The 23,038-nt window shown below is 35.1% G+C and overlaps 1 protein-coding gene across 1 annotated transcript in view; it reads left to right on the top strand.

The window, feature by feature from the left end:
* The first annotated feature begins 314 nt into the window (after positions 1-314).
* ahi1 (Abelson helper integration site 1) overlaps positions 315-23,038 on the top strand; it is a 31,666-nt gene continuing 8,942 nt past the window's right edge. Inside the window, exons 1-19 of the mRNA XM_056476750.1 lie at positions 315-406; positions 2,325-2,373; positions 2,478-2,602; positions 4,484-5,022; positions 6,609-6,721; positions 7,414-7,588; positions 7,675-7,867; positions 7,951-8,046; positions 8,647-8,832; positions 12,036-12,188; positions 12,274-12,406; positions 14,700-14,823; positions 15,777-16,006; positions 16,092-16,198; positions 17,186-17,304; positions 19,180-19,310; positions 19,389-19,529; positions 22,072-22,262; positions 22,343-22,385. Coding sequence (XP_056332725.1) covers positions 2,364-2,373; positions 2,478-2,602; positions 4,484-5,022; positions 6,609-6,721; positions 7,414-7,588; positions 7,675-7,867; positions 7,951-8,046; positions 8,647-8,832; positions 12,036-12,188; positions 12,274-12,406; positions 14,700-14,823; positions 15,777-16,006; positions 16,092-16,198; positions 17,186-17,304; positions 19,180-19,310; positions 19,389-19,529; positions 22,072-22,262; positions 22,343-22,385 — 2,809 coding nt within the window. The 5' untranslated portion in view covers positions 315-406; positions 2,325-2,363. The remainder of the gene's footprint in view (positions 407-2,324; positions 2,374-2,477; positions 2,603-4,483; positions 5,023-6,608; positions 6,722-7,413; positions 7,589-7,674; positions 7,868-7,950; positions 8,047-8,646; positions 8,833-12,035; positions 12,189-12,273; positions 12,407-14,699; positions 14,824-15,776; positions 16,007-16,091; positions 16,199-17,185; positions 17,305-19,179; positions 19,311-19,388; positions 19,530-22,071; positions 22,263-22,342; positions 22,386-23,038) is intronic.

A 23,038-nucleotide genomic window follows, 5' to 3' on the forward strand; every position in this document is an offset into this window, starting at 1 on the left:
TTATACCAGAGAATTTTACACATTAGCAAGTGACAGAGACCTCTGGTGGTCATATGAACGTAAAATACTGCACTAACTAGATTTCTTTGTCTTGAAAATGTATTACTATATCAAACTTTTAATCAAAGCGACTTACAAATGATGATCGTCACAATCCACCTGTCACTGAGCAAACATTATTCGTCGTACACAAAGCCGTTTAGCATAAACTGGATTGGATTAGCGATCAATATCAGCGCGCTGGTTCTTGATTGACGTGGCAACAGTAACTAGGGAAGGCGGGGCTAATCTTGTTGTTGTTGCTCTTGGAAACAGTCGCGCCAGCAATGGCTGCTCGCTGAAGTCATTCATGGATCCGCTACAGCATACATGACTGAACTTCTTCGCAACATTTACGGGATATACGGTACGTTTACTTCACAATAATATCACAGTGAAGGGTAGAAGATGTCAAGGGAAAAGATTCGCAGAATTTAAGAGCGAGACTAACAGAAAACTGCGCTAGCTGTGATTTGTTTGCGTTGTTTCCAGCTAGCGTGTGAGATTGAGCAAAGCTGCAACATCAACAATCACTAACAGGAACATACACATTTATATGTCTATTTTTAATCATAATCGAATTAACAGTAGAATTCGGGGTTTGTTTATTAGCTTGTAGGCTAACAACGTAGACGTCTATAAGGGCTTTTAAAGGTGTTTCTGTGTTGGCGGTTAACGTTAAACATTAGATAATCTGATTAACCGCAGTAAGTGTAAATAAAGGCCTTAATGTTATTATAGAGGTAAAGTTGGTTTATATTCTCACATTCGTTCATTGAACGGTCCTTATATAGGCTTGTAGCCATGGTGGTTCGAAAGACACTGACAAAAGTCCAGAATTTGTCCCATACATGAGCTCATTTGTCCTATTTTGACTGCTATTTCATCATAAATTGTGAAAATAACCCGTCGAAGAAGACTTTTAGACAAAGTGGAATCCTCTTCTGTTCTGCAGAGTCCAACTTCTGTGCAAGAAAACTTGCAATCTGAGAAAGTTAAGTCATCTTTCACTACTGACCTTCTGTATTGTTGTTAAATAAAGAAAACATTTTTCAAGTAACTTTTATTCTAAACCTTGGAACTTATTCATGAAACAAAAAAAATGATCAATAAAAAGGTTTAAAGCACCAAAGGCGACCCATAATATAGTTAATTTTAATACTAATCTGGTTATTGTTATCCATGATTTTTCATTCATTCATTTTCTTTTCGGCTTAGTCCCTTTATTAATCTGGGGTCGCCACAGCGGAATGAACCACCAATTTATCCAGCATATGTTTTATGCAGCAATTTATCCAGCGGATGCCCTTCTAGCTGCAACCCATTACTGGGAAACATCCATACTCACTCATTCACTACGGACAATTTAGCTTACCCAATTCACCTATACCACATGTTTTTGGACTTGTGGGGGAAACCGGAGCACCCAGAGGACACCCATGCCACAACGGGGAGAACACGCAAACTCCACACTGAAATGCCAACTGCCCAGCCGGGGCTCAAACCAGCGACCTTCTTGCTGTGAGGCGATTGTGCAACCCACTGCTCCACCATGCTGCTACCATGATTTTTCAATGTAACGTTTTTACAAGAGAAAAATCCAGAAAAATTGTGAAGCTCTACATTATTATTGTTTATTTGTTTATTCAAATGACCAAATTCTTACTGAGAAAGTTGAATGGAAAGTTATAAAGTTGCATGTGCTGGCCAGATTGTTATTTGCCTAATAAATGAACATAAGCTACAGTTTTTAATAATAAAAAAATAACAAATCCTATTTTTTATGATAAATCATGTAATAAATTAGTATTTTATAGTATGTTTTTTTTCAAAATCTTTAAGGAAATGTTTTGGTACTTCAAAAAGTTTGGTTCTGATGACCATCTGACAAGCTATTTAAACAAAAAAGTACTTAAAGTATCACTAAAATGCAGTATTTAAGCCTATAATAAAATAGAAAATGAGACGAATAACTGCAAAAAGGTCCAACAACGCTTATTTGAATATCGGGTGTGAAAGCGCATTTAAATGACTTCAAAACAACATTAGCACTATTTAATTGACAGTGAACAATGTTTTACTTAGTCATTTGCTGATAATAGGATTTCACTGCTTAGATTTAGCAACAATACTTTTCTGAAATTATATTATTAAGTAGAAAGTCTAAATGTGTGAATATAAAACCAACTTTACCTCAATCTTAATGTTAGAGATAACACTGGAGTTAGAATCACTAATGTTGGTTAATTTAATCTGGTTTAATTGTTGATATTTTCTGTTTTAAGGGCTGATGTATCCAGAATGAATGTCCAAGGTTCATCAGAATGCCAGCAGGCGAGTTCTTCATACTTCATGTGTAACAACTTTCTTTCTTTTTTCTGTCACTGGTGATCACAGATATTCTTACATGCAGATTTGTTTGAATCTCTGTTTCACAGGTCAAAGTGATGTGAGAGCTAAGACGAAAGCTCGCTTTGACGAGGTTTTAAAGAGATACACAAACCCTCCATCTGAGAAAAAGAAAGCCAAACAGATCTCTGACCAGTCTCAGGAAATTATCGTGGTTAGTAATAATGAGTGGGGTAAAGTTGGTTTTATATTTGCACATTTTGACTTTCACCTTAATAATATAATTACAGAAATGAATTGAATTCTAAATAGGTAAGTCATATTAGCAGCCAATGACTATTAAAGTACATTGTTTACAGTCTTACACTTAAATGGTGCTTGTTATTGAGGTAAAGTTGGTTTTATATCCCCACATTCTGACTTTTTCCTTAATAATATAATTTCAGAAAAGTATGGTTTGCATTATAAATAGTGAAATCATATTAGCAGCCAATGGCTAGCAAAGTACAACATTGTTTACAGTCAGTTAAAAGTGCTAATGTTGTTTTCAAGTCATACTTGCATGAGATTTCAGACCGAATATTCAACATACCATGGTAAACAATAAAGGGAGCTTGTCACTGAACGAATGTGCGACTATAAAACCAATTTTACATCAGAAATGTTGTCTGATGCCATACTTGATTGAGATGAAGTCATACTTGATTCGATTTCAGAGCGAATATTCATAGTAATGTGGTAAACAAAATAGAGACCGTGTTACAAGCAAGTTGTCACTGTTCAAAAATGAACAAATGTGCGAATATAAAACCAACTTTACCTCAGTGTAATACAGTTTGAGCAATTCCATGCAAATGTTAACCTTGCCATGAAACAAGCACCAAAATAGCAAAACCCTTTCTAAGTTGTATGTGCAGACTTTTATTTAATTTAATTTACCAAATTCACACAAGTGCCAGCTGTCACATCCATTATGAAGCATATTCATTAAGGAAAATTCAAAGTGTGATAGGAGATGATTCCCATCCTCTAAAGCCTTTTTTTGTACTGTTTCCCCCTGGAAGAAGCTTCAGAAGCATTAAATGCTCTTATAACAGATATAAATTCACAGTTGTTCTTGAGGCAATAAGGTTTTATAACCTTACATTTTAGCAAGTTTTAAATGTAATGAGTCCTTCCTATGTTTTTTTAGTACTATTTATGAAATTATTATGAAGCCTGTTGGATTGTGTTTTTTAATATTGTTTGTAAGTTATTTGTCTCTTTATGTGTTTTTTGTATCATGATGCTACTAATTTAATTGCCCCTGGTGGGATTAATAAAGTTGTTAAACCTAAACTTATTCTTCATAAATGCAAAAAAAAAAAAAAAAAAAAAAAAAAGTAAATATATATATATATATATATATATTTACTTTTTTTTTTTTTTTGCATTTATGAAGAATAAGTTTAGGTTTAACAACTTTATTAATCCCACCAGGGGCAATTAAATTAGTAGCATCATGATATATATATATATAAATAAACTGAGTACATTATAAAACTGAGATGTCAAAATAATCTGTAAATGTTTCAATTGAGATAAATAAACATTCATTATGGATGTGAATCAAAAAGTATCAGAGTTTACAAAATAATCTGTAGAAATTTTGTGAATTAAATGTATATCTATATTTTTTGTTCCACAAAGAGACAGCTCTTATCTTGTTGATAAGTATTATTTATTTTTAGTTGTGCAGTTTAATTCACAGAATTTCTACAGATTATTTTTGTAAACTGTAAATTCGGATACTTTTTGATTCACATCCATAATGAATATTTATTTACCTCAATAAAAATATATAACATTTACAGATTTATAGATTTTTTTGACATCTGAGTTTCATAATATACTCGTTTTTTTTTTGGAATATATATACAGATGTTTCATACTGTAAACATATACATTCTCTGTATATTTAGTTTCATTATTTTCCTTCAAAGTCACATCTACAATGCTGGAATTGCTCATGTAACCTTTATTTGAACCAGAAGAACCATGTTGTTCATCGAACGATAATCACTGTAAATAATAACTTAATCACATTTTCTTTTAGCTTCAGACCTTAAAGAAGAACCTAGATTTAAGTAAAGACACTGAAGATGACGAAGCCATCCTGCATAACACATACGATCCAGCTCAGGGCAGCCCTAGATACACCAAAAACAGGCGCAGAGAGAGGGAAGTATCGGAAAAGACTAACATACACAATGCTGTAAGTGAGGAGGAGTCCACATTGACCAGCGGGAAGAAGAAAAGCAAGAGGAAGCTCCCACAACCACCACCCAATGTTCAAGATGAAGATCACAACGACAGAAAGACTGATACAGAAACTGATGGAAAACCTATTAGGAGGATAAAGAAAGGGAAAAACAAAGCTGGAAATGATGCAAGTCGACAGAAAGAGCAGGCGGAGACAGAAGATGATTATTTACGAGCATATCAACATCAGATCTCACAGGAAGAAGAGACGGCGGTAAAGAAATCGACACGCAAGAAAGCCACAGAGAACCTTGAGGAGAACCAGCTGCTAAACAATGAGCTGGAGAAGAAAAAGAAGAAGGCAAAATCAAGCAAACATGATGCTGATAGAAGGTAATACAATACATTTTTTTTTAAAGATTAATAAAAAATAATTATATATTGTTAATATTTCGCATTGAACACTTACAGGACTGAACTATGTTTACATTACGTGATTATCCATATGTAATAAAGGTAATACTTCAGTTTTAGTACCAATTCCAGTTATTTATTTATTCATTTTCCCTAAGCTTAGTCCCTTATTTATCAGGGGTTGCCACAGTGGAATGAACCGCCATCTGTTCCGGCATATGTTTTACTCTGCGGATGCCCTTCCAGCTTCAAACCAGTACTGGGAAACACCCATACACTCATTCACACACACACACACTCATTCACTACGGCCAATTTAGTTTATTCAATCTACCTATAGCGCATGTGTTTGGACTGCGGGGGAAACCGGAGCACCTGGAGGAAACCCACACCAACACGGGGAGAACATGCAAACTCCACACAGAAATGCCAACTAACCCAGCTGGGTCAGAAAATGTACAGAAATCCATGCCAACACGAAGAGAACGTGCAAAATCCACACAGAAATGCACAAAAATTGCATTTTAAGCTGAATACTAGTGTCTTGAAAAATATCTAGTAAAATATTTACTGTCATCATGGCAAAGATAAAATAAATCAATTATTAGAAATGAGTTATTAAACTATTATGTTTAGAAATGTGTTGAAAAATACTACCTTCATAAGTATTAATAAGCAGCTAATCAGTAGTTGTATTGAACTATCGGTTGTAGTTAATGGTTTGTTAATAGCAAGAACTGTACCTTAAAATACAGTGTGACCAAAATAATTTGAAAATCATGCTAAAAGTGGGAGTATCAAATACATCAGTCTTTTAAGGAATGCTTACTTGTTCATCTCATACTTATCACAGCATTGCATTGAATTATATATTTTAAAAATACAGCTTTAGTCATAAAACTAAGCAGTGTGACAACTAATATATGCTTCTTATATATGTAGCCTATCTTTCAGTGAAAAAATCTTTTAGTGAAAAAATCTAAAGAACGTCAATAAAAAATAAATTAATTAGCATTAAAAGCTATCTAAATTTAATATTTTTTGGTCATTTAAATATTTAAGGGATAGTTTACCCAAAAATTAAGGTTCAGTCATCATTTACTCACCCTTTTACTAGTTTCAAAGCTTAATGAATTTCTTTCTTCTGTTAAACACACAAAAAACGTTTTGAAAATGTGGGAAACTTGTCAGTATTAGTATTAATTTATTTATTTATTTGATAAGTCAATGGTTACAGGTTTCCAGCATTCATCAAAATGACTTCTTTTGTGTTTAACAGAAGAAAGAAACTCATAAAGGTTTGGGACCACTTGGAGGTAAGTAGTGATTAAATGAAACTTTTTGGGTGAACCTTTTTTTTTTTTTTTTTTTTACATAAAATATAGTTTTTTTTTCCACCTTCAAGTTTGAGAGCCACACGATTATTACTATTATTTCTCTTTGGTGATACAAGAGCTGAATATATCACAAACGTTACTTTTCACAAACTTAATGCTTTGGCCTTAAAGCATTGGATGAAGTAAAAAGATCACAAGGCTTAATTTGGCTTGTCTCTTTCTCTGCAGTCAGCATGAAGTGTCAGTGGATAACCAGACCGAAAACATCCAGGATGACGTAGAAGAGTTCAAGGAGGACACAGTCAAACCCAAAGTGAAGAAGAAAAAGAAACGAAAAGAGGGTATAATCAGCTGTCTACATTGATATCATCACCATGATAGTTTTACAGATAGTTTTGTAGTGTTTTAGCCACATGTTCCAGTTTTCCTTTATATTTGTATGTTAACCATCAACATATAAATAATACAGTATGAAAAGCAAAATTATTAACTTTCTAAATGTTTTTTCTTCAATTATTTCCCAAATTATATTTAACAGAGCAAGAAAATTTTCACAGTATTTCCTATAATATTTTTTCTTCTGGAGAAAGTCTGATTTGTTTTATTTTAGCTAGAATAAAAGCATTTTTTTATTTCTTGAAAAAACATTTTAAGTTCAAAATTATTAGCAATTATTATTTCAGTTGTCTACAGAACAAACCATCATTATATAATAATTTGCCGAATTACCCTAAATTGCCTAATTACCCTAGTTAAGCCTTTAAATTGCATTTAAAGCTATATTGAAGTGTCTTAAAAAATATCTAGTAAAATATTATTTACTGTCATCATGGAAAAGATAAAATAAATCAGTTATTAGAAGTGAGTTATTAAAACTATTATGTTTAGAAATGTGTTAAAAAATCTTTCAGTTAAACAGGAATTGGGGAAAAAATATATACAGGGGGGATAATAATTGGGGCTATTAATTCTGACGTCAACTGCATTTGCACGTGTGTTTTGTGGGTTTGATTGTGGTGGTTGATTCTGCTAGTGACTGTTGAGGAGGAGCAGACAGAAGAGAAACCGGCCTTTGATGACAGTCTGGTGCTGGGAGTTTATATCCACAGAACAGACAAGCTGAAGACCGACCTGATGGTGTCTCACCCCATGGTCAAAGTTCATGTGGTTGATGAGGTCACTGGACAGTACGTGAAGAAAGAGGACAGGTTTGTACGTTTATTTCCTCTAAACCCCAGCCGGCTAGAAACCATTTGGATCTTAGGTTTCATACCATGTTTTGTTCCGATTACAGTCATCGTCATGTTTCATCCTTCTATGAGCAAGAAAACATTGAGCACATCCTGCCAATCATAACTCAACCATTTGACTTCAAGAAACACAAAACAACAGTTCCGGAGTGGGAGGAACAGATCATCTTCAATGAGCGCTTCGGATATTTTCTACAAGATGACGACGAGAGTCCACGTGTCATGCTGTTTTTTGAGGTTTGTTCAAAGTTTAGGATTACATCTGCTGCATTATCAAAGCAAAGAATTGAATATGTGTCACAGTTTATGTGCCGTTACAGATTTTGGATTTCATCAGTATGGAGGAGGCTCGAATGAACGTCTCTGTTGATCGACATGAAAGGGGGTTCAGAAAGATCGCTTGGGCTTTTTTGAAGGTCCAGTCTCTACTTAATTGTAGTTCCTGTCCTGTTTTTTATATTTATTAATTTCATGCTTGAGGTGGCTCAGTAGTTAGCACTGTCACCTCCTAGCAAAAATGTCGCTGGTTCGAGTCCCGGCTGGGCCAGTTGGCATTTCTTTGTGTAGTTTGCATATTCTCCCCTGTGTTGACGTGGGTTTTCTCTGGGTGCTCCGGTTTACCCCACAGTCCAAAGACATGCGCCATAGGTGAATTAAATAAACGAAATTGGCCTTAGTGTATGTGTGCATGTGCAAATGTGGGAGTGTATGGGTGTTACTCAGTACCTTTTTGCTAGGAGGTGATGGGTTGCGGCTGGAAGCACATCCACTGCATAAAACATGGGCTGGAATAGCTGGCGGTTCATTCTGCTGTGGGGACCCCTGATAAATAAGGAATTAAGCCAAATAAATAAATGAATGAATTTCATGTCCGTTGATTTAGTCATTAGCTCTTTAGTTGTTTTCTTAATTTTATGTAGGTTAATTGTTTCTTCCATTATTTTATAATCTGAATCAAACTCCAATTTCTACTGAAATCAAATGGTCATTGTGTTGTCTTCAAATGCTTCCTCTAGCTTGTTGGAACCAATGGGGTGTTTAACATTGACACCAAACTGCGTCTGCAGCTTTACTGCCCTCCTCCACGGGCAAAGAAAGTACCACAAACGGTGGAAGTCTTTCAATGGTGGTCAAAGTACCCACGGAACAAATACACCTCAACTCTCTATGTCACAGTGAAAGGCCTGAAACCACCAGAACATGTAGGTATACATTATTATTTTTAATTAGGTTGGGAAAGGAACATGTACAGTTTTAATGTAAATGTTTCCATTTCATGTATTGTATTTTATTCAGCCAAAGGCTAGTTTTGAGCAGTCCTTTGGAAGGTAGTCATAATTATAGCTGAACATAAAGGCATATATGATGCATTAATATTCATACACAACCTATCACAGCCCTAAAGAACAATAAAAATAAAGGCCAGTTAAAGCATGTGTACATAATTCAATTGATTGTATGTAAGATTTCAGTTTACGTTAAAAAATATCAATAGATTTGGCAATTCTGGAAATATTCTGGAAGACAGTTCCAGTGAATGATAGCTGTAAAAGATGATAGTCCAAAAGCAGAGAGATGAAAAGGAACAACACATTGAGTACGTTTACACGGACGACAATACTCTCATTTTAATATGATTAAGACAATACTCTGATTAGGAATCTACCATGTAATCAGACATTTTGGATTACCTTAATCTGGCTAAAGTCATAATTGTAGTAAACACAAAAAAGAGAATATATTTCTATTTTAGTCATATTATTGAAGTCCCATACAGACATGTAAACACCTTAATCAAACTATTACTGTCATGTAGGTAAGGCTGAGCTGATAAACGGTACTATATCAAATCGTGATAAAATTTCTGTCAATAACAATGATAAACTCTGCACTTTTATTCTATATTGATCTAAGAGCCAATTACACAGCAGAAATGTGCAACATTGAGAATCTAGAAGTGATCTGAGTTTTCGGCCACCGAAAATTTATCAGCCCAAAATATGTTGTGCCATTTAATGGACCCTCTCATTTTGTGTCTTCAGTCATTGTTACGGTACTTTTTTAAAATCTGGAAGCATTAACAACTTGTATCCAAATATATATTGTTACCGTTTAATATGGAGAATATAAATCGAGAATTTTTGTGACTGGATAGGTCATACACACACAGTTTGATGTAGAATATGATCTAGTACAGGGGTGCCCAAACTCGGCACTGGAGGGCCGGTGTCCTGCATATTTTAGTTCCAACCCCAATTAAACACACCTGAACCAGCTAATTAAGCTCTTTCTAGGCATCCTAGAAAGCTCCATGCAGGTGTGTTGAAGGAAGTTAGAGCTAAACTATGCAGGACAACGGCCCTCCAGGACTGAGTTTGGGCACCCCTGATATAGTAGATCTTACAGAATCTGCAAAACAAGGGCTCATTTACACTTAATGCATCTTTGCTTTTATAAACATGAGATGCAACTGTTAGGGAAAAAAGTGCAGCATAAAGCATGAGGTTTCTAGACACAGCCATAGAGTTCCTGTATACAGAAACTTGCAATCCTTGCCCCCCTCTGAGAACTTCTGATTGGTCTACTGCTCTAGAACTAACGATGATGAGCTGCGCTGCATGTGAAAGTCCAAGTTATTTTTACTTAACACGGCATTTTAAAAATGCGGTGCTCACATGCACAGTGCTTCAAGACACAAAAGTAACGGAGAAAAACATGTCCGTCAAGCGGAGATGTATCCAGCTGCAGGCCCGCAGAACCACACACGTTTTAGGCACACACAATCTAGGCAAACCATATATGGTTACAGCGGATGTTAATGTTATTAACGTCTTCTTGGACATCGTCATCGATATATTTTGATTTATATGGTTAATATTGTACACAATAAACAATAGTGTTTACTTTATTTCACAGATATTGCGATCGAGACAGGCGAATGGGGAGCGTTGTTTCCGATCGCCATCAATTATAATAGACTGAACAGATTTCTATCAGTCATCATAGATGATCAGTCATTATTATCTGACAGTGTCAATATAGCAGATACTCGTTTGCTGACTTTGCTGAACGATCTACATTGGGCAGGTTTAATTTATATAATAGATTCATTTATAATAAAGGAAATAATAGCAAGTTAATATAGGCAATAATACATTTTATATGTAATAAAAATATTTTACATGTAATAAATGTATAACACTATATTAATATTTTACTCAAGCGATTTAATAGTATTTATTTGCTTAATTTTCTAATAACTTTTTAATTAATGATTTCCCACATTAAATACTGTAGTAATTTATAGTGAGCAATATATTGTTTTTAAATCAATTTAGCAATAGAAACAAATTAACTATTAATAATTATTTAAAAAAAAAATAATAAGTATATATATATATAAAAGCTGTTACGGTTTAGTAAAAGATAGTAGTTTATAATCAGATAATCAGCTTATAGCTATATTATATATTGTTTAAATGATTAACTATAGTAATTCATTTTAATGCGACACATTATTGTTTGCTTTTTATATTTTACAATATTATACTTGTTTAACTAAGTATGATAATTTTAAGATCCTAAAATTAGTTTATTACACTTAATCCTACAATTAGACGGTCTGACGGTTTTCTTTGTGTATATGGACACATGAATATAGTCATAAGTGTCTTTAACCAATTATTTTTATTTACATAATTTGAGTTCAGAAACTGCAGAGATGTTAAAATGATCGTTACGATATAATAATGACTGAAAAGGGAAATCATATTTGTGAAATTCAATAGGTGGCGATAATGCTAAGGAGTTAGTTAGTTCCCATATATGGTTTGCCTAAATCGTGTGTGCTAGATTGTGTGTGCCTGAAACGTGTGTGGTTCTGCGGTTCTGCTGCTGGATATTATTGGTCAAGCGTGTGTTTACATTGAAAAGCAATAAAAAGTAGCACGCTTGAAAAGAAAGGAAAAATGCATTCTGTGTGAAAAATATGCAAAACATCTCTAGTATAGATTAGTAATGCAAAAGTATAGAAGGCACCAGTCTCCACTTTACTAAAGTAATTTTATGTTTGTTTATTTGGTTATCAGCTCCATAGCCATTTTCTTAATATTTATGTAGGTTAACCGTTTCCTCCATTATTAGATAATCTTAATCAAACTCAAAACACTAACTGTCAAACACGTCCATCAAGCGTGTTTACATTGAAAAACAATAGAAAAGTAGCACATTGGAAAGGAAAAACGTGGTCTGTGTGAACATGCCCCAAACATGCAGAAATCTCTAATATAGATTAGTTGTACGAAAGTATGGAAGTGACCAAACCATTTAATATTTTAACAAAACAATGACAACATTAATAATTGTTGCTTATTGAAGTTTAATATGATCTGTTTATTTTTCACAGGTTGACCCCGGTATCCGCTCCATGATGGCTCTCCAGCAGGAGCGCGGCAGCACCTCCTACAGTGAGCTCAATTCTGAGATGACCAATAAAACCAGCACTCAGATACTGGAGAGCAAATCAGAAACCATGAAGTGGAACCGCATGCCCGGACAGGTTTTAGTTCTTTGCTTTATCAGTATAAGTTAGTGTCAGTTATCTTTTTAATTGGCCTAATTATTTTTGTCATCGTTTGCTTAAGGTGTGCCGGATCCCAAATAAACCAATGCACTCTTTCCGTGGAGGTCAGATGGGCTGTTTTACTCTCTGTTTCTCACATGATGGACGTGCACTTGCAGCTGCGTGTGCAGATAGAGATGCTTTTCCTATCATTAGTGAGTATATTGTGACTACATGTTGTCCTTTTTTCTGTCTTGTATTTTTTAATACTTGTCATAATAATATTTAATATCTGCTAAGTTCAAGGGATAGTTCACCTCAAAATTTTAATTCTGCCATCGTTTACTCGCCACTCTATTTGAGTTTTTATTCTTCTGTTGAACACAAAAGATTATTTTGAAAAATGCTTCCCATTGACTATATATTTTTTCTACTATAAGTCGATGGGTCCCAGTAACCAGCATTCTTTAAAATATCTTCTGTGTTCAACAGAAGAAAGAAACTCATTAAGATTTAAAACGATGAGGTCATTTTAATTTTAGCGTGAACAATTCATTCACTGTTTTTGCATTATATAGTCGTGAAATGCTGCTATTGAAATTACACACTTAACTTTCTCGATTACAGTTGAAGTCAGAATTATTTCCCAAATGATGTTTAACAGAGCAAGGAAATTTTCACAGTATGTCTGATAATATTTTTTCTTCTGGAGAAAGTCTTATTTGTTTTATTTTGGCTAGAATAAAATCAGTTTTAAATTTTTTTATGAACCATTTTAAGGTCAAAATTATTAGCCCCTTTTAGCAAATTTTTTTGACTGTCTACAGAACAAACCATCATTATACAGTAACTTGCCTAATTACCCTAACCTGCCTAGTTAACCCAATTAACCTAGTTAAGCCTTTAAATGTCACTTTAAACTGTACAGAAGTGTCTTGAAAAGTATCTAGTAAAATATTATTTACTGTCATCATGACAAATATTAAAGAAATCAGTTATTAGAGATGAGTTATTAAAACTATCATGTTTAGAAATGTGTTAAAAAAAATCTTCTCTCCATTAAACAGAAATTGGGGAAAAAATAAACAGGGGGTCTAATAATTCAGGGGGGCTAATAATTCTGACTTCAACTTTGTGTGTGTGTGTGTGTGTATGTATATGTATATATATATATGTATATATATATATATATATATATATATATATATATATATATATATATATAGATAAAGATAGATAGATAGATATGTGTATATATATATATATATATATATATATATATATATATATATATATATATATATATATATATATATATATATATATATATATATGTATAAGTGATATTGTGTTAATACAACAGTTTGACGGCAAAACCATGTATATAAAAATATGTCTCAAAAATCCTTTTGTAAGAGAAACTACTTTCGTCCACCATTCCTACACATCTGCAGCTGACCGTCAGAAAAGCAGAAACTGTTGCTACTTCACAAATGTCACTTTAGAGCTAGGATTTGACTGATTCTCTAGCTTTATGTCTTAAATGATGACAAAACAGGTGATTTTGCTCAGTTTAAAATTATAAGGCTGAACGGCATGAAATGCCATCAGTCTACAGACATTTACCAGTATTTTTCTGTTGCAATCTGGAGATCACAATAATTAAACACAAAAAGGCCAAAGCAAACACTACTAGATTAATATGGTATAATTGCAGCACTACAAAACACAAGAGAGATCGACTTAGCATGTCACTTACCTGTTCTGTAATGATTTCTTCAGCTGTGATTTGAAACGTTTTTCTCCTCTAAGGACTTATGCAGTCTCTGTCGCCTTCTTGTGGCAGAACGTCAACCCTCTTTACTCTGCTCAGTATGACATATGATGGCCGCTGACACGCTGAATCTCCGAAAATATGAATATTTAAAATAGGCAGTTTAAATAGGCAATTTAAATTTCCATATATATCTATATTGTCAACTGTAGTCCTCTGCTTGCCACTTGTGTCGGCAGAGTAATACGCAAGGGTAAAGAGGCTGTACGAGTGCTAATATTACTTTAATATCTCACAGCTGTCAGCCAATCAGATTCGAGAACCAGACAGAACTGTTGTATAAATATAACTATGCACACTATGCACTTATACACTCAACCATGTAGTGTATAAATGAGTTTAGTGTCATCCCAAATGGAACACTAATTGTTTTTACAAGACTGCAATTCAAACCATTTCCCAGGCAACATTTAATGGATCCTAAATGGTGACATAAATGACCAAACTACCAAACAGTACCTGTCATGAGTACTCAAAGCTGCGACCGTTGAGTATGTGAAGTATTCAACATTTTACACTTCTGTTTACCAGTTGAAAAAGTCTTTTATCCGGGTATTTAAAGTGCACTTTTTCTTTTAATTCACTATTTATACTACAAAGTGGCTTAGAATTGTGCATTAGTAAGCAATTTGGGATGCAACTAATGTCTTTGTTGTGTTGGTTTGTATTTTTAGTATATGAGATTCCATCTGGGAAAGTTCTGTCATCTTTTAATGGCCATCTGAGTGTGGTTTATGATCTCTGCTGGTCCAGAGATGATAAAGGCCTATTAACTGCATCCTCTGATGGAACAGTAAGGTAAAGAACACTTGACGATATTAAAAACTTCATTATATCACCTCATCATATTACAGTGGGTGAACTGAGTGTTGAACATGTCATGTTTTTTCCTGGAAGTAATGTTCCTAAAGGAGCTGTTGACATGGAATTGAACCAGATTTTGGATAAAAAAAAAACCAAACAATACAAACATAAATATAAAACAAACAAAAATAAATCTGAGAAATTAGTTTTCTGAAATAACAATGAAATGACACAAGGAAAGTACTGATCTACTGAAACGTATTTAATACTTTATATAAAAGGCTGTTTTGGTGATGGCAGCTTAAAGACCCCTCTCATATGGAGAATGAAGTCACATGCATTGCTCAGATGTCAGTTTTTCACAGACTTCAACAGGGTGTACAAATCTTGATGGTTCTGTGGGTCTCGTCTATCAAATCTGATCTTTATTTTGTATTTTATATTGGATTCAAGTCAGGTGATTGGCTGGGCCATTCTACAGCTTTATCTTCTTTCTCTGAAAGCATTTGAGAGTTTCTTTGGCTGTGTTTAGGATCATTGTCTTGCTGAAATGTCCACCCTGGTTTCATCTTCATCATCCTGCTGATGTAGATGTTGGACTGAAGAAGCTAATATTCATTTACACTGAGGAAGTGCAGAGGGTTGCTGAAGAACTACTGAGAGATTTCAGCTGCTGTCTGGGCTTTCACTGCCTTTCTACACCTCCCTTTCTTCATGTGTTCAGTACTTTTTCTCTGTGTCATTTCATTTTATTACACATAAAGTAATTAGATTTGTTTTCTTTGCATATATGGATTTCTTTGGTTGTTACCAACATCTGGGGAAATTTTCAAGTCAACGGCACCTTTAGAAAAGGTTTCTGAAAAAAATGGTGATGTGTTCAATACTTCTTTCCCCTACTCTACCTCATAATTACATATGAATGTGTTCTTGTCTTTCCCTTTCAGAGTGTGGAATGTTGAACGTCTGCAGACTCTAGCACATAAAACTCTTCCACACCCTTCATTCGTGTACTGTGCCCAGTTCCACCCTCAAGCCCAGAGTTTGGTGGCGACGGGGGGTTACGACGGCGTGCTGCGAATATGGAACGTAGATGTACAAGATGTGAACGGTCAACTTTTGCAAGAGTTTGACGGACACAAGACTTTCATCAACACACTATGTTTTGACCCAGAAGGTACAGAAGAAATTGATGGTTTAATAACTGTCTGGATGTTAAAGCTGTGATGTGAGATTATAGTGATGTGTTGGTCTTCACACAGGGAGCAGAATGTTTTCTGCAGATAATTCCGGACTGATCATTGTGTGGGGAACTAAAGTTATGCCTGGGTCTCGCCGTGGAGCAACCAGTCATTGGAGCATTGAGAGGGTAACAGTTCTCAAATATTCCATGGAAGTTAAATATTCATTAAAAGGATAGTTCACCTAAAATGTTAATTTCCTGGCCATTTACTCACACTCAAGTGGTTGAAATTTAAATGGTTGTGTTTCTTTCTTCTGTTGAACATAAAACTAAATATTCTGAAGAGCCGTTGCAGTCCATTGTAGGATTAGTAAATAATGTCTTATATCAACTGTACTTTTAAAAACCCAACTAACTTTAAAAAAAACCAAACTAAGGTTTGAAATACACTTTACAAGTATGAATAGATTCTAAAACACTAGGAAGCACACATTTACTAACTTGGGAAAAAGTAACAGAAAAACTAGGCATTGTTTACCAAATGACAGAAGGCTGCACACTTGCAGATTTTGAGTTATCAAGTTAACAAAGATGGAGAAACCAATCTTGTTGCTAGAAGATAAATGAAAACAATTTACAACAGTAAAATTGGGTGCAAATATCAAACAACTATCTATATGTCTGACAGTAAAAAAAAAAATGTCTCTACCCATCATACATTGTGCGATTCTGCAAAATCTATCAACATCAACTGGCTAAAATCTGCATAGACTTTCATTCATTCATTTTCCTTCGACTTAATCCTTTATATATCAGAGGTCGCCACAGCAGAATGAACCGTCAACTATTCGGGCATATGTTTTACGCAGTGGATGCCCTTCCAGCTGCAACCCAGTACTGGGAAACATCCATACACATTCATTCACACACACACACCTATAGTGCATGTCTTTGGACTGTGGGGGAAACCAGAGCACCCAGAGGAAACCCACACCAACACGGGGAGAACATGCAAACTCCACACAGAAATGCCAACTGGCCCAACTGGGACTCGAACCATCGACCTTCTTGCTGTGAGGCGACAGTGCTAACCACTGAAATTGTGATTAAAAGTTGTGCATTGTATTCAGCCTTAAGGCGATGTCAATTCAATATCATTTTTTTATTCTGCAGGAAATTAAAGAGGCAGATCTGAACGGAATATCCATTAACTCATTAGAGGTCCATCCAAATGGACGGAGACTCTTAATTCATGCCAAAGACAGCGTTTTGAGGGTCATGGATTTGAGAATGTAAGTGTTTCTTTTTGTATTAATATTCAATCATTTATTTTCAAGTGTAAAGTAATATTACATTTTGATGAATAATCACAAAAGCAGTGTATATCTATCATTATATCAAAGTAATCTTGAATTCAAATTTGATAATGTGCACAAGACTGATATAATGACAGATATATTTATTAAAATAATATTTTAGTCATTGAACATATTTAGAAATAAAAAAGACAATACATTTAAATCCAAGCAAAATATGAATATAACTACAACATTACCACTAGATTTGATATTTGTTTGTTTCTCTTGATTTTTCCTCTTTTTAAACTATTTATTTAATATTTTTCTATAACATAAACTTGGGTGTACTAGTTTTTGGGCTGTTATTTTAAGTTGTTCTGTTAGATAAGCTCCAGATTTGGCTTCAGTACCGACTAAACTAATGTATATACACGAATATAATATTGTAATGCATTCTATGGAAAATACTCATTTAAATGAGATTTGTGAGGGGTGTACTCGTATATGCTGAACACTGTATATATGTGTCTGTGTGTGTATTAAATGGAGAAGCACACTACTTTTTTCCCCATTGACGACTATTAATATGCATGTGAATACAGTACACAAGTTTTTCTCTGCTTTCTGAAATTTGATTAACTCTAACCTGCAAATCTGTGTACTGTAATAATAATAATACCTTAAATGTATATAGCGCTTTTCTGAACACTCAAAGCGCTTTATACATTTTTGGGGGGGATTCTCCTCATCCACAACTAGTAGACGGCAGCAATATTGCGCCACACTGCACATCTTACAACAGCTGATTGGTGGAGACGGAGTGACGAAGCCAATTATGATTTGGGGATGGTTACGAGGCCATGATGGACAGAGGCCAGTGGGCAAAATTTGGCCAGGATTAAACCCCTACTCTTTTTCGGATGACATTCTGGGATTTTAATGACCACCGAGAGTCAGGATCTCAGTTTAACGTCTCATCTGAAAGACGACGCTCACTGAGCAGTATAGAGTCCCCATTAATATACTGGGGCGTTGGGACCCACACAGACTACAGGTTGAGCACCCCCTGCTGGTCTAACTAACTCCACATGGGAAAGCTAGGTTGCTGCCGGAAGTGGTCTCCCATCCAGGTACTGACCAGGCGCAGCCCTGCTTAGCTTCAGCGACCATGTGAGAGTTACAGAGAGCTAGTTGTCGGCTGTGAAGACGTTTGACCGACACCACAATCTTAGCTGAACTGACCTTTATTTTGAAATTATTCACAATAAAAGCAAGAAGCTAACAGGGTTCATACGGTCCTGGAAAAGTCATGGAAATTTGACAAGGCACTTTCCAGGCCTAGAAAATATTTGGAAAAATAAATTAAGCCAAAATGTTTTGGAAATGTCATGGAAATTTGTTTAACAAATATCTGTGTACTTGAATATATTTGAGATGATGATATTAGTAGTTTCAGCTTCGCCTCTCTTTCACCGTAATTCAAGATACATTTTAAGTGTCGTGTCCGGAATCAGTAACTACAGAGGTAGGATCCTGTAGGTGCTAAAGGCTAATTTGTACTATTCTTAAAAGTCTTGTGAAAACACAAGCCAACATTTCTAAAAATGTTCACACTGACAGCAAGATACTTTCTAAAAACAGATATAAATAAATATAAACTACATAGATTGCCACATATTTTTTCATATGCTGTAATACATTTGAATGTGCATTTGTTTTCTTATTTACCATGTGTACGTAGACATATTTACCTGAAATTTTGGGAAAAGTCATGGAAAAGAATTTTAGTAGTACCAATGTGTTTGAACCCTGATCTAAGCAAATACCAATTATTTTTTTAAATACTTACAATTGTTTTACCTGTTACAGTCTGGCAGTGAAGAAGTACATAGGTGCCACAAACTACAGGGATCGAATAAACAGCACGTTCACTCCCTGTGGAAGCTTCATCTTCGCCGGTAGTGAAGATGGGCTGGCGTATGTCTGGAACTCTGAGACTGGTACGGAGAGTGTTGTAAGACGTCCATTTTGTAAATAAAATCCAAGTGGAGGTTGAATTTGGAAATGTGTTTGTGCAGGTGACCAGGTTGCCGTGTACTCGGAGCTGTGTTACTCATCTGCGCTTCGAGCTGTAGCTTTCCACCCTCATGAGAACTTGGTGGCCTTCTGTTGCTTCGGCCAAAACCAGCCAATCCATCTCTATCTGTATGACCGTAAAGGTAAGTCCTCCAAAAACCACTGATGCTAGTTAAAGGGTTAGTTCACCCAGAAGTGAAAATTCAGTTAATTACACACTCTCATGTCATTCCAACCCCCAAAGACCTTCGCTCATCTTCTGAACACAATTTAAGAAATTTTAGATGAGATCAGAGAGCTCTCTCATCCTCCATTGACAGCAATGGTCCTGAGACGTTCAAAGTCCAGAAAATGATCAAAAACGTAGTCAAAACTGTTCCTGTGAAGCCAATGTCTTCCGCAATATTATGCTTGCATATTACGTAGTGTTGCTTTGGTCAACGAAAACTATGATGAAATATCTTTGTTTCTCTTTGTCAAAATTGATTGTGTTCATTTCTTTCTGGCATTGCTATGTGATGCCTTTTTAATTATTATTTTAATTGTTTTTATTTCTTTTATTAATTTGTGTGTGCACTTTTAACTTGTTTGGTTGGTCAAATAAATGCTGTAAATTTAAATCAGAGTGTCTGGAATGTATGTGTTATTGAATCTATAAGGTAACAGTAATATGATAACTTTGTTTGAAACGGGTTTATCTAAAAGAAAAATTTGGTTTCGTCTTTACTACTAGGTACTTCTATTATATTGACTGGATTAAATGTAATTGCATTGCTAAAAACAGACTAAAAAACTATTTTCATTGACTAAACTAGACTAAAATGTCATGAGTTTTCGTCGACTAAAACTAGTCATGGATGATTCAGACTAAAATAAAACTGAAATGCGCAGACTTTTAGTTGACTAAAACTTATTTTTGACTAGACTAAAGAATATGAACGTGACTAAAACAAATAAAAACTAAAATGTCAGCTTCACACGAAGACTAGACTAAAACTAAAATAGGCTGGCAAAAACAACACTAATGTTGCGCTGCTGACTCTAATGGCAATACATCATTATGCCCGTCTGCTTGTTAAGTGTGACGTCACGTGAAGCGGCTTCCGGGTCCAAGCGCTCTATCAAACTGTATGGGGAGACAAATGGTAATAATAAACGTTTGCAAAGCGCTGTAATACTTTCGAAAATCATGATCACTATATATATATATATATATATCCATCCATGCCTAATATCCGATGGCCAGAAAGTGATACATTTTTTTTTATAAATTATTAAAATATTGGTGTCTGTGATGCAGCAAGACTGTTTTTTACACCATGATTCTATAAATTCTTAAGTAGTGGCTTGGACCCGGTAACAGTATTCCATATGTCATTCATGACTCAACAAGTGGATAGTAAATCTGTACCCTGACAACCTGACTCAGGAGAGAACACATTGGTGAACAGAGTCATATTTAAAGTTGTTGGTGCACAAAAGTGTTCTTGGAGCTTCGTACGACTACAGTTGAAACACTGAAATCACATGTTTTGACTTTTGTTTTTGGTTCCTTTTCTGAACTTTGAACGTCTCAGGACCACCACTGTCTATGGAGGATGAGGGAGCTCTCCAATTACATCCAAAATGTTTTAATTTGTGTTCTGAAAATACAAAAATGTCTCAGGGAATTGAAATGAAATGAGGGTAATTCAATAGTATCTAACTGCAGACTTGCATATGCAATCTCAGACCCAATGCACTCAATGGACCTCTTCACTGTGAGGGCTAGGGGGCATGATTAGGTGTGCGCATTAAAAGCATTGCAGCTTGCATAGATGGCATCGTGTTAAGCCAAAAAAAAAACCTTAGTTTGAAGATTAAGAGTAACTTACCCTCAGTTAAACCTGGGTTGCAAGAACAAAAACCTAAGGGTCAACTGAAGGAATTTAAATCTGCCGTTAAATATTTCCCCTTAATGATCTAAGTATTCCCTTAACCCTTGCTACAAAGTCCTTAGTAACCATTTACCCTTAGGAACCATTTTAATTTAGGGACCAAAACAGCTCCCTTAAATGAGCAAATTATGCTCAAAATGCAAGCATTCTCACCCAAATAAAAAGTGTTTCATAGAAAAGATTCACAGGATTCGTAAATAAAAAACAGATAAATAATTTAATAAAACCATTTAATGAATAAACTAATATACGCAGCATGACGATAGCATCTGCACAGGAGTGCATCCATATGAAATTGCAGTTTTAGTGCAGGCTCTATGTGAAGTTTATGCATGTCCTCCATACATAATGTCAAAATCGTCTCAATAAGAGAACGTCTTGACTCGCTTAACGGAAAGAAAACAGCACAGATGATGTGTATTGCAAGACAAGCATTCATGGTTTGTTACGAACCATGTTACGATCACGTAACTATAGCAACCACGGTGCCCATTGCCATATCTTTCCAGAAACTACAGTAAAGCACTTAGAAAAGGCACTTGGGTAAGGCTGACAGTTAAAAAGTTTGATGCATTGCTCTTAATGAAATTTCTTATTTTTTCCACCCTTAGGTTAAATTACTTAAGGACTTTTATGCAACCGGGCCCAGATCCTTGAGTAATTAGTAACCTAATTAAACTTTTTGGGTGAACTAACAATTTAAGCAGTGTTTAGATACAAAGGTCCCATGATTTGCTCCTATTCTCAGTGGCTCAGATGGAGGTGGAGAGTATGCGAGGTTGGAGTCGCTCTGAGAATCTGGACAGCAAGACGGGCAGGATTTCATCAGAGTTCATGAGCATCCAGAACCCCACTGCCACCAGCATGGACCGATTCGCCAGCACTGCTCGCATGTCCCTGAAGATGCAGCGTGTCAAACAGAAACTAGACTCTGTGCTGGTAAAAATGCTTATTGTACTAAATGAAGCTAAATATAATTCAGCCAATAATAAATCAGAAATGCAACCATTTTCTTGCAGGAGCCTCATCGAAGTTCCCCTGGTGTGGATATGTATGAGCAAGGCAAGTAAAGTATATGATGGATATTTGAAATTGAAGGGATATTTCGCCCAAAAACACTGATTTGGTACAAACCTTTTTGAATTTCTTTCTTCTTTTGAACAAAAACAAGATATTCTGAAGCATGTTGGGAATAAAGGGCACTCATAGTAGGAACCAAAAATATATATTCTTTTATAAGTCAATGGCTGTCTTTTCTTTATACATCATACTTCATACATCTTACTTTTGTTCAACAGAAGAATGAAACACAAAGAGGTTTGGAACAAGTGGAGGATGAGTAAGGCCCAATCCCAATTCTATTTTTGTACCCCTTCCCCATAAAAAGGGCCAAAATTTACCCTAAGAATTGGCACAGCGCTACATAACCTGCACACGTCATCATATGTCATCGCGATCTCCTGCTTCATATGAGATCAGACGATGGCGACTGCTGTAGTTATTCCAGTTGTGCTATTTTTATTGGTATTTATCTTCAGGAAATCACTGAAGGCATATATTATGTTATCATAATGTTATAATGTGACAATAAGATCATAACTGTACTGTGATTTACACCGTGGCCATATTCATCAATGTAAACACACCAAAAACAACATTAACATTACAGCACACACTGTAAACAAAGATCAATCACAGCCACTAGACTTTACTGA

Source organism: Danio aesculapii, chromosome 17 (assembly GCF_903798145.1).
Source record: "Danio aesculapii chromosome 17, fDanAes4.1, whole genome shotgun sequence".
NCBI lineage: Eukaryota > Metazoa > Chordata > Actinopteri > Cypriniformes > Danionidae > Danio > Danio aesculapii.